This window comes from Haliotis rufescens, unplaced genomic scaffold (assembly GCF_023055435.1).
Source record: "Haliotis rufescens isolate VD_foot unplaced genomic scaffold, xgHalRufe1.0.p SCAF_9, whole genome shotgun sequence".
Lineage (NCBI taxonomy): Eukaryota > Metazoa > Mollusca > Gastropoda > Lepetellida > Haliotidae > Haliotis > Haliotis rufescens.
The window spans coordinates 17,166,840-17,183,110 of record NW_025964383.1 but is presented as its reverse complement, the minus strand read 5'-3'; the positions used below and the strand labels follow the sequence as shown (position 1 = coordinate 17,183,110).

The following is a 16,271-nucleotide window of genomic DNA, read 5'->3' as shown; positions in this document are numbered from 1 at the left end:
CACAAATCATAAAAAATATAGAATGTGCCCATCATTTAGTGCTATGAGACATCACAGGTGTTAATTCATGTATCTGTTCCTTACAAAATCCTGATAACCATGCATTTAAAATTCAACAGTATTTCAAGAGAACTGTTGTATTAAGTCTATGTATTGGATGTTATACAGCAAATTTGATTTTGTAAAAAGTGCAAATTTATCCCCAAAATCATTCCATGTAGATGTATAAATACTTCAGTTACATATACATGTATATTTGTTTTTTAAACATATAACTGATTATTCTGAAAAAATGACTGCTCAAAAGTCATTCAAGTTTTATGAAATATGTTACAAATAAATTATGACATTTATTGTGCAATGCAGGTATCTGATGATTAAAAAGAAAAAAGAATGATATGATTATTTTGTTTATGTGGGAATTTGAAACTTCAATTTAGAATATAGATCTAGCTCTAGAAACAAAAGGCTAGGTCGAATGAAATTATAACAAATTTTTTTTATCTCTTGTAATCATCTAATCATTCTCAAAGCAAACTGAATGTAGGCATTGTAAAGTCTGTGAAATGAAAATCTTTTAAAACAATCATCATTTAAAGATTGAAAGTGAGTATTGAGCTCCATTGCTCCGTGGGGATCATTGACTGGTGACAGCGAAATTACAGAGAACTCCGCGAACGATTAATCGCTGCGAGGAGCTCGTCTAAGGGCAGGGAACTCTTTCTTGTCGGTTTCCTCCCCTATCGCACTCTCCTGAAGCGAAGGGCATAATCTTCTTTGACAACAGACAACAAACTTGGATGGCTATACCGTCCGCACCGAACGAGTTCTGTTCTTGACATCAGGTGTTCTGCATCATTCCTGTACCCTACACGATTAATTAAAGGTTAGCAACAGTTAATGAATGTCAGTGTTTAAATGAATATATGACGACATGGTTTCAGCTATATCTACAAGCCTGCGGAATTACCTGACCACTGACATGTGATACGACAAAGGACCTATTAGAAAATCCTGATGTGTCACCAGCGAATGAAGTGATACAGCCGTCCGTTCCCTACAGCCACCTCCCCACACCCTGTGAATTTCAATGCCTTCTATTTCTTTTCTGCTGTTGTCAGTCGTCGTCGCCGTGTTTGTTTATTAATGCTATTAATCATACAACAACTCATACATTAGTGCAATGAAAGTGAATGTCGATAATCCTAGGCCTACCATTGTCTACTGCAGATGACCCAATGTTGTCCCGTTGTCAGTATTATTTTACTGTTGCAAGAATAAGTTTCATACATTTTGATCCAAATTAACATGTTTCAATAAAATTAATGTCAAATCAATTAATCACTGGGTATGGGCATGGTGGATGGTTTCTATTCGTATTCGCCTCATAATGTATTAGTTGCAGCCCTAGATACGACTAAAAAGAAACAAAATGCTGTGTATAGGGCATACAGCTAAAATATACAGGAAGTTCAACCAGCCCACTATCTAAACATCTTAGTATGAAACAAAAATCCAAATCAAGTTCTCCCAGCCAAAATAAAACTGAACGCACACTTGGCCACTTTAGTACATTTAAACAGAAACCACTAGACAGAAATTCCTGTAAGTTTTAACAGGCAAAGCAATGCATAAGAGTGTGCAAGATCAATTTGATTAAATTTATGTTATTTCATATTCAAATATAAATTAAAGAAATACGTTTTAATGATATAGTTATTTATTATCATCTAGGTATATCTGTACAAAGCACTGTTCATGCTGTTTATTTTTATTATTATTTTTAGTTTGGAGGGAATTTTTTTTCTGTCATTACACAGAAAGGTAGATGTGTTTGAAGTTGCTGTCAACACTGTATTGTCACATAGATCATTGCAGAAGCCATTCCTTCTGCAAAGTAGCAAGTTTTGATGGCAAAGTCATCTCATCACTTCATTGCAAGATTCTAGAAATATATATTTTTTTGTTTTAATATGAAATGTTTTTGGATCTGCATTGGATATTTTAAAAAGATCAGCTGATGAAAATTTTTATATTTATTCGTTTTTACCTTTTCCTCAGTATTTTGGGTTGGAGGATCTGTAAACCAAATATAAATGATGGTTGAGTTGAATTGGTTTCGTTTGTTGTTTTATGCCACACTCAGCAGTATTCCACCTTTAAGGGTACACAGGACATAGTCTTGTGTTGTAACCATGGTAACTATGGATGTATAGCTTTTGTATTGGGGTTGTTTCGACCCCACTTCACAGGCTTAATTATGAACACTGTTATATCTCAGCAGCAGAAATTATTTCGAAAGATTACTTGCACTAATAGTGATAGTGATAGTGACACTGATAATGATATACAGTAAACTACGGTTATAACGAACTCAAAGGGACTTCTAATTTTAGTTCGTTATAACCGTAGTTCGTTATAAGCATATATACAGCATAACTACAGCAAATAGTCGGGACCAAAAAAGTAAGTTCGTTATATCCGTCAGTTTGTTATAAGCGTGTTCGTTATAACCGTAGTTTACTGTATATAAGAACAGCTTCCCCCAAACATACCAAACTGAAATACTCCTAGCCCTTTGGCAATCTCATTAAAATCAGATCTATGTTCTCGCTGCCGCTAAACAAAGATCTGAGGACATCCCATTATGGGTCACGTCAGAACGACCTTTCGCGAACTTTGACTTACGACTGAAATGACATCAGCCAAGTCGACATCAGCCAATTATCAATCAATCTGTTTATTTGTACTCGAGGCCTCAGGCCCATATACAAAGTATACAAAAATACAAATTTTCCATCAAGGTGATGGCGGTTCATCATACTTATATATTCAATGATAACATAGTGTAGAGTAATTAATGATAACATGCTCTCCTCACAAGTGAAGCTTTACGGAATTTTAGCAAGTTTTCTACTATAGCTGGATCATAATAATTCATTAAATTAACAAAACATTTGGATGTGCATTTCCTTAAATATTATTAGAAAGCAGCTTTCTCGAGCTTTACGACACTCGTTTCAACCTAGCGAATTCCATTTCTGTCTACATTTGAAAAATATATTGACACAGTTCTCGATTAATATTTTGAAAACTGAACAAACAAACATTCCGGAATGTCTGATATATGGTTGAGAATGTGGCAGTGCTTCCTACGAAATGTGCAATGCGTCCTCCGTTGAAATGTTTATCCCACGGAACCGAGAGATAGATGATAATTTTGACGGAATCAGTCGTACGGGCCGTAACTGTCGTTCGGAATACCCCGTGTTAATGTTTTCGAGGCTGCATGATTAGAAAATACATTCCGACTGTCACTTTCATGATGTGGTAAGCGATGCTTTGATTGGTCGGATGAAAGGTCGTTCTGACGTGACCCGTAATGGGATGTCCTCAGATCTTTGTTTAGCGATAGCGAGAACTAAGATCTGATTTTAATGAGATTGAGCCCTTTGGCTACCATTCACATGAATTCTGATTCAGACTAGTGGGATAGACAATGTGCAAAATAGCCGCCTTCCCGCTAGCCCATGACAAGCAAAATGTCTGTCGGGCAAAACATTCTGAAATGTCCATAGCCCAAATGGCTAGTAAAAATGTAACCTTAATTTTGCACATCTCTCAGTTGATCAAAATATAAAAGTTCTGCCATTTCTGTAGATCAATATGACTATCGAAAATCAAATTGTCACTAGATTGAAACATGATGATTGACTCATGATTTGCAATTTGGGTTTAATTTATTGAAACCTCGCAGAATCAAATTTCTGGGAAAATATACTGTGGTATAATTAAGCCAATGAACTTTAAAACTGGCTTGGAACTTTTAACAACGGTTACCTAGCCCTGGCCAGCAATAATTTGAGGCTTTTTCACACACTTGCCTTCCTGTATCTAAGGTTGAAAAGGTTTAGCTCTCACTCATGCATCAGTACATTGATTCCTTGATCAGTTTGTTTAAAAAAATGAAATATGAAAAATACAATGCCTCCAAGTTCATGGTTTTTGAACATTTGAGTGAAAAGCTAATGATTAATTTGTGCCCTAATGTTAATTTCAGATGCCCAAGAAAGGTAAAGGGAAGGGGAAAGGAAAAGACAAGGGAAAGAAGGGAAAGAAAGGGCGGAGTCGCCTGAGCGAGACAGATGATGTGGTCATGAAGAAGCTTCTCAAGTGCTACGAGCGGAACTGTGCCCTGACAGACTCGCAGATGTGCCCGGGGGTCAAGGCTGCCATCAAGGCGGCCATGGAGGGGGAGAAGCTGCTCACCAGGGTCAGTTTTATTTGTTTGTTTATACAGTCAAGTCTCGTTAATCCGACATCGTTGGTTGCACATGATTGTGTCGGATTAACGAGTGTCGGATTAACGAGACTTGACTGTACTCAGCAATATTCCAGCAATATAAGTCTCGTTAATCCGACATCGTTGGTTGCACATGATTGTGTCGGATTAACGAGTGTCGGATTAACGAGACTTGACTGTACTCAGCAATATTCCAGCAATATAAGTCTCGTTAATCCGACATCGTTGGTTGCACATGATTGTGTCGGATTAACGAGTGTCGGATTAACGAGACTTGACTGTACTCAGCAATATTCCAGCAATATAAGTCTCGTTAATCCGACATCGTTGGTTGCACATGATTGTGTCGGATTAACGAGTATGTCGGATTAACGAAATTAAGTGATTTGTGATCGAAAATCGGACGTCTTCACGATAGATAATAACCGTGTGTACCTTGTAATAAAATCATTAAAAACGAAATATTAATATTGTTATGTTGTTTATTCATCCCTTAATTTATAATTAATGACTATGCAAAAATAATAATAATTTTCCCATTTATACATAACAAAAGAGACATTACTCACTGAATTTATCACATGATCAACGACACACGTTTCCTCGTGTAAATGCAAGTGCTACTGTCTTAACAACTTGCTTCATCTACTTAAAATAGTCTGTCAGTGCGTGTCAAAACACGGGGTTGTGTACTCGCGGTCAGATGAACACGGAGTACGCTGATCACTGTGTCGGATTAACGAGACTGATTAATGAGTGATTTCGGCAATTCGTTGCAAATTAGGTGTGTCGGAGTCGGAGTGCGAGAATGTCGGATTAACGGGACTAAATAGCACTGAATCAATCGGTTCCCATCATTTGTGTCGGATAAAGCCGAGTGTCGGATTAACGAGTGTCGGATTAACGAGACTTGACTGTACTCAGCAATATTCCAGCAATATAAGTCTCGTTAATCCGACATCGTTGGTTGCACATGATTGTGTCGGATTAACGAGTATGTCGGATTAACAAAATTAAGTGATTTGTGATCGAAAATCGGACGTCTTCACGATAGATAATAACCATGTGTACCTTGTAATAAAATCATTAAAAACGAAATATTTATATTGTTATGTTGTGTATTCATTCATTACTTAATTTATAATTAATGACATTGCAAAAATAATAATAATTTTCCCATTTATACATAACAATAGAGACATTACTCACTAAATTTATCACATCAACGACACACATTTCCTCGTGTAAATGCATCAACATTGTCGAGGTGTAATTTCATTTGCTGTTTCTTATAATAAAGCTTGAAATTCTTTATGATCCCGGCATCTAGTGTCTGAATGCGCGATGTAGTGTATATGGTGGCGGCCTGTAAATAATCGAGTCTGGACCAGACAATCCTGTGATTGATATCGTGAGCAACGCTCCAAGTTGTTTATTGTTGATAATAATACAGGGAGAATAAACCACTTGGGGCACATGAGGGGCGCAGCCCTGAGTGGTTTATTCTCCCTGCAGTGTTTTATTGTACGTTAAGAAATAACCACGAATAGTTTGTTTCTTATATGAGACATCAATATTAAGTACCACCTCATTAAGGATGTTAATAAAATGTACAAGGTTTAAAAACTGAGCAAACATTGCTTGTAGTTCACTGTTTACTTCTGCTCGATCTCTGACAACAGAATAAACTCTCTGTTTATGGTTTTAATAGGTGCCCCCATATGACCAACCAGTGTATATTTGCCTGAAGTTCCTTCAAATGTTGTTGTTGTTGTCAACAGTTCATCTTGGAGTCAGTGCCACAGGAGCAAGAGGGGGACCTGCCGGTGCTGCTGGAGCCGTTCCTGGCGTCAATCAGACAGGAGCGCTACATCCTCATCAAGGACCTCCACATCTGGGACTACCCCATGTCTTACGAGAATGTGGCCACGCTGGTATGTGCATAGTTTGATGAACATTTAAAGGTTGTCATTGAGTGGTACTGAAAGGCTTCCAGACATGGCCACACTGGTATGTGCATAGTTTGCTGGACATTTAGAGGTTGTCATTGAGTGGTACTGAGAGGCTTCCCGACAACATGGCCAAAATGGTTTGTGCATAGTTTGCTGGATATTTAGAGATTGTCATTGAGTGGTACTGAGAGGTTTCCAGATAACATGGCCAAAATGGAATGTGCATAGTTTGCTGGACATTTAGAGGTTGTCATTGAGTGCTACTGAAAGGCTTCCCGACAACATGGCCACACTGGTATGTGCATAGTTTGCTGGACAATTAGAGGTTGTCATTGAGTGGTACTGAGAGGTTTCCCGACAACATGGCCACACTGGTATGTGCATAGTTTGCTGGACATTTAGAGGTTGTCATTGAGTGGTACTGAGAGGCTTCCCAACAACATGGCCACACTGGTATGTGCATAGTTTGCTGGACATTTAGAGGTTGTCATTGAGTGGTACTGAGAGGCTTCCCGACAACATGGCCACACTGGTATGTGCATAGTTTGCTGGACATTTAGAGGTTGTCATTGAGTGGTACTTAGAGGTTTCAGGATAACATGGCCAAAATGGAATGTGCATAGTTTGCTGGACATTTAGAGGTTGTCATTGAGTGGTACTGAGAGGCTTCCCGACAACATGACCACACTGGTATGTGCATAGTTTGCTGGACATTTAGAGGTTGTCATTGAGTGGTGCTGAGAGGTTTCCAGATAACATGGACACACTGGTATGTGCATAGTTTGCTGGACATTTAGAGGTTGTCATTGAGTGGTGCTGAGAGGTTTCCAGATAACATGGACACTATGGTATGTGCATAGTTTGCTGGACATTTAGAGGTTGTCATTGAGTGGTGCTGAAAGGCTTCCCGACAACATAGCCAAAACTGGTGTATGCAAAGGTTGCTGAACATTTAGAGGTTGTCATTGAGTGTAACCAAGGGACTTCCAGATGTGAGGGTATTGATATAGACCCTGTTATGGTGTGGAGAATGGATGTGCTGGTGTGGATATAGACACTGTTATGGTGTGGAGAATGGATGTAATGGTGTGGGTATAGGCCATGTTATGGTGTGGAGAATGGATGTGCTGGTGTGGATATAGACACTGTTATGGTGTGGAGAATGGATGTGCTGGTGTGGATATAGACACTGTTATGGTGTGGAGAATGGATGTAATGGTGTGGGTATAGGCCATGTTATGGTGTGGAGAATGGATGTGCTGGTGTGGATATAGACACTGTTATGGTGTGGAGAATGGATGTGCTGGTGTGGATATAGACCCTGTTATTGTGTGGGGAATGGATGTGCTGGTGTGGATATAGACCCTGTTATGGTGTGGAGAATGGATGTGCTTGTGTGGAAATAGGCCCTGTTATGGTGTGGAGAATGGATGTGATGGTGTGGGTGTCTATGCAAGCTGTGGTGATAGTGTGTGTGTGATAGTGTGGGTGTCTATGCAAGCTGTGGTGATAGTGTGTGTGTGATGGTGTGGGTGTCTATGCAAACTGTGATGATAGTGTGTGTGTGATGGTGTGGGTGTCTATGCAAACTGTGATGATAGTGTGTGTGTGATGGTGTGGGTGTCTATGCAAACTGTGATGATAGTGTGTGTGTGATGGTGTCTATGCAAGCTGTGATTATAGTGTGTATGTGATGGTGTCTATGCAAGCTGTGATGATAGTGTGTGTGTGATGGTGTCTATGCAAGCTGTGGTGATAGTGTGTGTGTGTGATGGTGTCTATGCAAGCTGTGATGATAGTGTGTGTGTGATGGTGTCTATGCAAGCTGTGATGATAGTGTGTGTGTGATGGTGTCTATGCAAGCTGTGATGATAGTGTGTGTGTGATGGTGTCTATGCAAGCTGTGGTGATAGTGTGTGTGTGATGGTGTCTATGCAAGCTGTGATGATAGTGTGTGTGTGATGGTGTCTATGCAAGCTGTGGTGATAGTGTGTGTGTGATGGTGTGGGTGTCTATGCAAGCTGTGGTGATAGTGTGTGTGTGATGGTGTCTATGCAAGCTGTGATGATAGTGCGTGTGTGATGGTGTGGGTGTCTATGCAAGCTGTGGTGATAGTGTGTGTGTGATGGTGTCTATGCAAGCTGTGATGATAGTGCGTGTGTGATGGTGTCTATGCAAGCTGTGGTGATAGTGTGTGTGTGATGGTGTGGGTGTCTATGCAAGCTGTGGTGATAGTGTGTGTGTGATGGTGTCTATGCAAGCTGTGATGATAGTGTGTGTGTGATGGTGTCTATGCAAGCTGTGATGATAGTGTGTGTGTGATGGTGTCTATGCAAGCTGTGATGATAGTGTGTGTGTTGCAGTCCCTGCTGATGGAGAAACCGGCGTACCTGGTGAGACAGTTGGAGATGATGGACTGTCTACTGGAGGCCAACTCCATCAACAGATTTTCAAGGTAAGCACTAAAATACTTTGTCTTAATCTATCCCGGAATCCCCTACAAAATACAATAATAACACACCCATACCACTTTCACAAGAAATATTACATTAAGAAACTTTAAAATATTACTAAGACCATTTTTTGTTATCTCTTCTCTTGTATGTCTTTTTAACAAATTGTGTAATGTTCATAATAATAAAAATGTGTTGGACAGGACCAAAAGCCTCATGAGTCAGCTGCTGATAGGTTCATTTTTCTTGCTTTTCAGAATCTTCCGAGCATGTGACACATTGACTATTTTGAATCTTGACTACAACGAGTTTGGTGATGAGGGTTGTCAGTATTTGTGTCGAGGTCTGGATGGGAATGTCACAATGTTGTCACTCAGTCTGTGCTACTGTGATCTGGGAAAGGAGAGTGGGCGCTATCTTGGGCATATCCTCTCTACCACAGCTGTGAGGTGAGTAAACTGCACCATATTTAATTGTCCACCAGTCTTTGGTCTAACAGACTGACTGTGTACACAATTGATGATCAGAAACTACTGCCCTACCCAGCACCAAGTCAAGTACAAAGGGGGCTTGGAAGTTTCTGATTTGGAGTTCCTACTGAGTGTAAAATCAGGTTGTGCTGGAAGCATTCATATTATAAACTCTATAAACTTATGAACACTATAGAATCAGTTTGTCCCCTCTTTCAACTTGTACGACAAGCATATGTTGCTGGGGACGAGAATAGGTTGCTGGGGACAAGCATAGGTAGCTGTGGACAAGCATAGGTTGCTGGGGATGAGCATAGGTTGCTGGAGACAAGCATAGGTTGCTGGTTACAAACATAGGTTGCTGGGGACAAGCATAGGTTGCTGGGGACAAGCATAGGTTGCTGGGGACAAGCATAGGTTGCTGGGGATGAGCGTAGGTGGCTGGGGACAAGCATAGGTTGCTGGTTACAAACATAGGTTGCTGGGGACAAGCATAGGTGGCTGGGGACAAGCATAGGTTGCTGGGGATGAGCGTAGGTTGTAGGAGACAAGCATAGGTGGCTGGTTACAAACATAGGTTGCTGGGGACAAGCATAGGTTGCTGGGGACAAGCATAGGTGGCTGGGGACAAGCATAGGTTGCTGGGGATGAGCGTAGGTTGTAGGAGACAAGCATAGGTGGCTGGGGACAAGCATAGGTTGCTGGGGATGAGCCTAGGTTGTAGGAGACAAGCATAGGTGGCTGGGGACAAGCATAGGTGGCTGGGGACAAGCATAGGTTGCTGGGGATGAGCCTAGGTTGTAGGAGACAAGCATAGGTTGCTGGGGCAAGCGTAGGTTGTGGGAGACAAGCATAGGTTGAATGTGGCAGATTGTGGCTGACAGCGGCTGACTGCGCCTGACTCTCTGACCTGTACTTGTAGGGAGATGTACCTGGACGGCAACAACCTTGAGTGTGAGGGGGTGACGGAACTCATCAAGCTGTGTGTGGACCAAGCTGAGGCGGAATCCTTCCAGAAGGCCGAGGCAGCTCGCATCAAGGAACAGGAGGAAGCACTAAAGGCAGAGCTCGGTGAGGCAGGAGTTATCTCCCTTGGGGCTCTCCTTTATCAGTCCTTTGTATTCTGTCAATATAGACTTTAGTGCTTCTGTGAAATCCAACAAGTATACTGATGAAGTGTGAAAACAAAGGTTTTACGATGAGTCCCAATAAGATAATTATTACCCCTGGCCACAAAATTTGATAACTTTGATTATTCAATCGAGTGGCAGCATTTGTGGTTGCACCCACGGACCTTCACAGCTCAGGTAATAAGTTCCGTCTCTTCCAAGTGGGTAGTAACTGTCTGTGTTCTCTGCTACAGAGAAGGAGAATCGTTACACCACACGCAGTGAGCAGAGCGGGGAATCAGATGGTGCCAAGTCTCCCACAGGCAAGAAGAAGAAGAAAAAGGGTTAGTTTAGTATTTGCACTGGAGTTTTGTATTATGTTGAAAATCATGTTTTCCTGAACTTCCTTTGGGTGGTCCCTCATGGTGAAACAGTGTGGAATATTGCCTAGAGCAGCGTAAAACTCCACTCACTCACTCCCACCCATTCTCACTCACTCCCACACACACTCATTCACACTCACTCACTCACCCATTACCCACACACTCACTCACCCACCACCCACACATTCCCTCACCCATTCCCGCTCACACATTCCCACCCACACACTCTCTCACCCAACTCACCCATCCATTCCCACTCACTCACCCATTCCCACTCACTCACCCAGTCTAATTCACTCACCCATTACAATTCACTCACTTACCCATTCCAATTCACTCATTCACCCATTCCCACTCACTCACCCATTCCAATTCACTCACTCACCCATTCCAATTCACTCACTCACTCACCCATTCCAATTCACTCACTCACCCATTCCAATTCACTCACTCACTCACCCATTCCAATTCACTCACCCACACATTCCCACTCACTCATCCATTCCAATTCACTCACTCGCCCATTCCACATCACTCACCCACACATTCCAATTCACTCACCCACCAATTCCCACTCACTCACCCATTCCACTTCCCCCACCCATTCCAACTCACCCACCCATTCCCACTCACTCACCCATTCCAACTCACCCACCCATTCCCACTCACTCACCCATTCCAACTCACCCACCCATTCCCACTCACTCACCCATTCCAACTCACCCAACCATTCCCACTCACTCACCCATTCCCACTCACTCTCTCACCCATTCCCACTCACCCACCCATTCCAACTCACTCACCCATTCCCACCAACTCACTCACCCATTCCCACCCACCCACTCACTCACCCAGTCCCACCCACCCACTCACTCACCCATTCCCACCCACACCCATTCCCATTCCCACTCACTCACCCATTCCCACTCATTCACTCACTCATTAACCCATTCACACTTGTTCACTCACTAATTCACCCAAGTTTTGCTCCTCCGACAGGGAAGAAGAAGAAGAAGACCAAGGAGCCGCCTGCCCCTCCCCCTGTAGGGCCGTGGGTGTACAAGCTCCACGTTGCAGACAACGGCATCGACGCCATGGGGGAGAGCCGGGAGATAGCCCCCATCATCTGTATGAGGCTCTTCAGGAAGTGAGTGTCTTATGCACTGCTCCACTTTGATGGGGATCTTGTCATGTTACATAATCCTGTGAAACTCAAGAGGGCGACTTACGGAAATGTTTGCACTCATAGTTATTATATCTTCAATTGAACAATGAGCTTACAATGCTTCAGTTTCATGGCAGTACTATTTGTACTTGAAACATCTCCAAGCATTGGGTCAAATTTAGTCCCTTTGTGAACTGTCCAAATATCTCTGTCATAAGTTGAGTAGTATTCACAATTTTGTCAGTTTGCTCGATGAGATATACATCAAATATTTGCAAAGAAAAGCCATATTTTTTAGACTGGAGATTGAAGGTAGTTTGGGCAAAAAGTATTACAGTATATAAAATAATCTGTGTATTGTTTTTAACATCTTGACTGAGAGAAGTAGCGAAGTGAGTTATTAGCTCACCTGACTGAAAGTCATGCTTGGGTGAAGTTTTGACTTTTATTTAACCTTTGCAATTTGACCATGCTCCAAATGCAGTTATTCGCCCTATAAACATCATCTCCTCAGAAAGCTCTTGCCAGCTGAAACTGAGACATCACATGCTTGTCCCTACCATTGATGTCATCGGAATTTATTAAAGAGTTTTGAATCTGATATTTTATGGCCGCAATGGCAGTTATATTCAGAAAGCTATATATGGCCACTGTTCAGCCAGTTCTGCGAAAAATGTACTGTTATACTCTTTAGTTCTCTCAAAATGCATTTAAAATAGCTCTGAAATATCTTCTCTCATGCAGATTTTGTTTGTTTGTTGTTTAACGCTGCACTCAGCAATATTCCAGCTACATGATCGCAGTCTGTAAATAATCGAGTCTGGACCAGACAGTCCAGTGATTGACATCATGAGCATTGGTTTATGCAATTGGGATATGATGACATGCATCAAACAAGTCAGAGAGCCTGACTTTCTGATCCCGTTAGTCGCCTCTTACAACAAATAAAGTCAATTTTTATGACAAGCATTGGTTCCTGAAGACCAATTCTAACCAGATCTCTATGGATGAGCAGACTGAGACAGCTGAACATATGGTTCCCTGATGATAACATCATATTTTGTTTCAAATCATCAGCGACCTGTGAAGATCCAGGGTAGAATAGGTCTTTAGCAACCCATTCTTGCCGTGAAAGGCGACTATGCTTGTCATAAGAGGTGACTGACGGGATGGGGTGGTCAGGCTCTCTGACTTGGTTGATGCATGTCATTGATCCTAATTGTGTGGATCGATGCTCATGATATCAATCACTGGATTGTCTGGTCCAGACTCAATTATTTACAGACCTCCGTCATATAGCTGGAATATTACTGAGTGCGGTGTAAAACAAGAAACCAACCAATCAAATCATCAGGATTTTAGTGTTGTATGGCATTAGAAACATGATTCTGCTGAGAAAACATAAAAAGTTCCGAATTGAAACTGTGTGTGAAATACAATCACTGTTGTGTTTGGGACAGTGTTCCACAACGGTACATTCATTCTTGCAGATTTAGAAACATGGATTTTGAGTTACTTTTTCCAATGTGTTTTTCAATATTTTTTTCTGAAAATATTTCAATAGAATTACTGACTGCACTTTTTGTAAAGTTGCTGTTGACATTTTCACCTATTGACTACATATTCAGGTGAGCTACAGTGCTGTGGAGTAAAACAGCATTTCACCTTAAGGAAAAGGTCTTGACATGGCTACAAGACAAGGACATTCTGACTCAGATTCTACATTTGTCTCTGTTCCAGATTGTTGATGTGCTCCCACTGCCTGGAAGAGCTTGACCTCGAGGACAACCTCATCGGAGACCTTGGAGGTCGCGAGATCGTGGAGGGACTGATGTACAGGAAGGAAGGTGATCTCACAGGGATCAGATTGTAGACATGTGTAGTGGCACCCTGAGATCAGATTGTAGACATGTGTAGTGGCACCCTGAGATCAGGGATCAGATTGTAGACATGTGTAGTGGCACCCTGAGATCAGATTGTAGACATGTGTAGTGGCACCCTGAGATCAGGTATCAGATTGTAGACATATGTAGTGGCACCCTGAGATCAGGGATCAGATTGTAGACATGTGTAGTGGCACCCTGAGATCAGGGATCAGATTGTAGACATGTGTAGTGGCACCCTGAGATCAGATTGTAGACATGTGTGGTGGCACCCTTAGATCAGGGATCAGATTGTAGGCATGTGTAGTGGCACCCTGAGATCAGGGATCAGATTGTAGACATGTGTAGTGGCACCCTGAGATCAGGGATCAGATTGTAGACATGTGTAGTGGCACCCTGAGATCAGGGATCAGATTGTAGAGACCTATAGCGCCACTACGCAGATTCATACAGTTTGCACATCGGTTTTTCGATTCATACCTCAATGAACAGAAAACAATACACAGTAAATCCTTAAATGTTACTAAATTTTGTTAACAGTAATTTCGACGAAATCATGTTGTTCTTAGATATTGTAGCATTTCGCTGCCTAGGTCGTGTGTTTTAAACACAAATTATTAAAAGATTTATAAAAAAATAATTAATTGGAAATAAAAACAAAACGTGCAGTGACTTTATGATGATGCAGGCAGTGCCTGAGAACCAAGACTAATATTTTTTTATAGCCTTAGGAAGAGTTGTTGGTTTGTTTACAGAGAAACTTGGTGGTGTTAAGATGAGAACAACACATCGAATGAACGCTGATACATTCAACACAATCATCAAACTCGGATCGGGGCTGAAGAAGAAGAAGAAAGGAAAGAAGAAGGGCAAAAAGGTAACAAGATGAATGAATGTCCCATGACCTGAATTATAAAATCTGGATTAAATAGTTACACTGTGGGTGATTGTGTTTCATGGTGTCCAAATCTGGGATGATTGTTTCCACCTCATTCTCTGTGCATCTATCTGTTTGTCTGATTGTCTGTTTGTCTGTGTCCGTCCAGTTATGTCTTTGTCTTTGGTATAGATAAATAATATAAAGTACATGTACACGATTTTCTTATACTGACAAACTAAATATAAGAATATTTCATGTCAACTTATCGCAGGTTTGAAACACCAAAATTTAAGTTTACAATATCAAGCTGATTCAAGCATGTCTCTGTGTTTTTCAGAAAAAGAAGTAAAGAAATACCTCAAGTATCTCAAGTATTCCTTACAGCTTTGCCAAAATATTTCTCGAAGTCTCTGCGTAAGAATAAGTCGCCATACAGTATTGAAGACAATCGGGCCACAAGGTTATAGTCTGACCTCCCTCAGCAGCCTGTACACAGACACCTCCTGTGTTTGTGCTCTACGTCTGGGGGCCGAAACAGATATCCCACCCCAGTGTTGCTTGACATCAAATATAACTACTTGAGTTGATAAAAGTTTAAAAGTCCTAACACGAACAGGTTTTATATATAAATTGGAACAAATCCTGTCCACATTGAATGAATCCATATCATGAATATATCTGTCTCACAATCTCATTAAAATCAGATCTTAGTTCTTGCTACTGCTAAACAAAGATCTGAGGACATCCCATTTCGGGTCATGTCAGACCGACCTTTCGCGAACTCTGACCGACCAATGGAATTACTGACAAGAAGTCGACATTAGCCAATCAGAATGCAGCTTTCTCGTGCTTCATGGCACTAATTTCAAATTGGCGACTTTGCTTCGAAACAATTTTGACAAATTCTCGCTGAAAAATTTGAAAATTCAACAAAAGAACATTCCCGAATGGCTAATATATGGTCCAAATTGTATCGATCCAGTCGTTAAGCCCGTAACTATCGTTCGGAATACCCCGTTTTAAAGTTTGCGAGGTTGATTAGAAGTCACATTCCGACTGTCACTTTCATGATCTGGTAAGCGACGCTCTGATTGGTCAGATGAAAAGTCGTTCTGACTTGACCCCTAATGGGATGTCCTCAGATCTTTGTTTAGCGGTAGTGAGAACTAAGATCTGATTTTACTGAGATTGATCTGTCTCATTGCTAAAGAACAGGGTTTCATGTGTCAAGTTTCTCACAATTCAAGAAACAAAATAAGTTTCTTCACCATTCCTTGTAATATTGGGTAAACAATTATCATATAAATGACAATGTTATCAATACGATAAACCAATCTGATCAACTTGGTATCCAGAGGTGATAAATATGCAAATTAGGTCACCTCGGAACTACTTTCAGTAAGCTCTGAACATCCCTGTGGCATGTGCTTTCTCAAACCTATTGCATAATGTTCTCTAAAATCATCAGATACATGTTTCCTGATGTGCAAGTGCATTTGTAAACAAACATGGCTGCAAATCAGTTGGCACTATCATATATGAGACGGTTCACTCAGACATTATATCCCTACACAGTTTCTAAAGTAACTATAGTGAATGGCAATATGTCTTCTTTGTTGAATAAACTAAATGCAAGGAGTTTCAGATTAAGTAAGGATGACATATATGGATGA

General features: G+C 41.1%; 1 protein-coding gene across 1 annotated transcript; it reads left to right on the top strand.

Annotated features, from left to right (window-relative positions):
• Nucleotides 1-758: 758 nt before the first annotated feature.
• On the top strand, nucleotides 759-15,403 carry LOC124119712. The gene is made up of 11 exons (XM_048391470.1): nucleotides 759-886; nucleotides 4,061-4,273; nucleotides 6,085-6,237; nucleotides 8,619-8,710; nucleotides 8,966-9,157; nucleotides 10,101-10,249; nucleotides 10,542-10,631; nucleotides 11,670-11,817; nucleotides 13,576-13,682; nucleotides 14,474-14,595; nucleotides 14,936-15,403. Exons 2-11 carry the CDS (start codon nucleotides 4,061-4,063, stop codon nucleotides 14,945-14,947), a joined length of 1,278 nt encoding a protein of 425 aa, XP_048247427.1. The 5' UTR covers nucleotides 759-886; the 3' UTR covers nucleotides 14,948-15,403.
• The last annotated feature ends 868 nt before the right edge of the window (nucleotides 15,404-16,271 follow it).

Excerpts from the sequence above, each read along its gene's own strand:
- LOC124119712 (XM_048391470.1), top strand. The coding sequence starts at position 4,061 with ATGCCCAAGAAAGGTAAAGGGAAGGGGAAAGGAAAAGACAAGGGAAAG. Across the intron at positions 8,711-8,965 it reads TCCATCAACAGATTTTCAAG|AATCTTCCGAGCATGTGACA; the intron begins GTAAGCACTAAA and ends CTTGCTTTTCAG. Across the intron at positions 11,818-13,575 it reads TGTATGAGGCTCTTCAGGAA|ATTGTTGATGTGCTCCCACT; the intron begins GTGAGTGTCTTA and ends TCTCTGTTCCAG.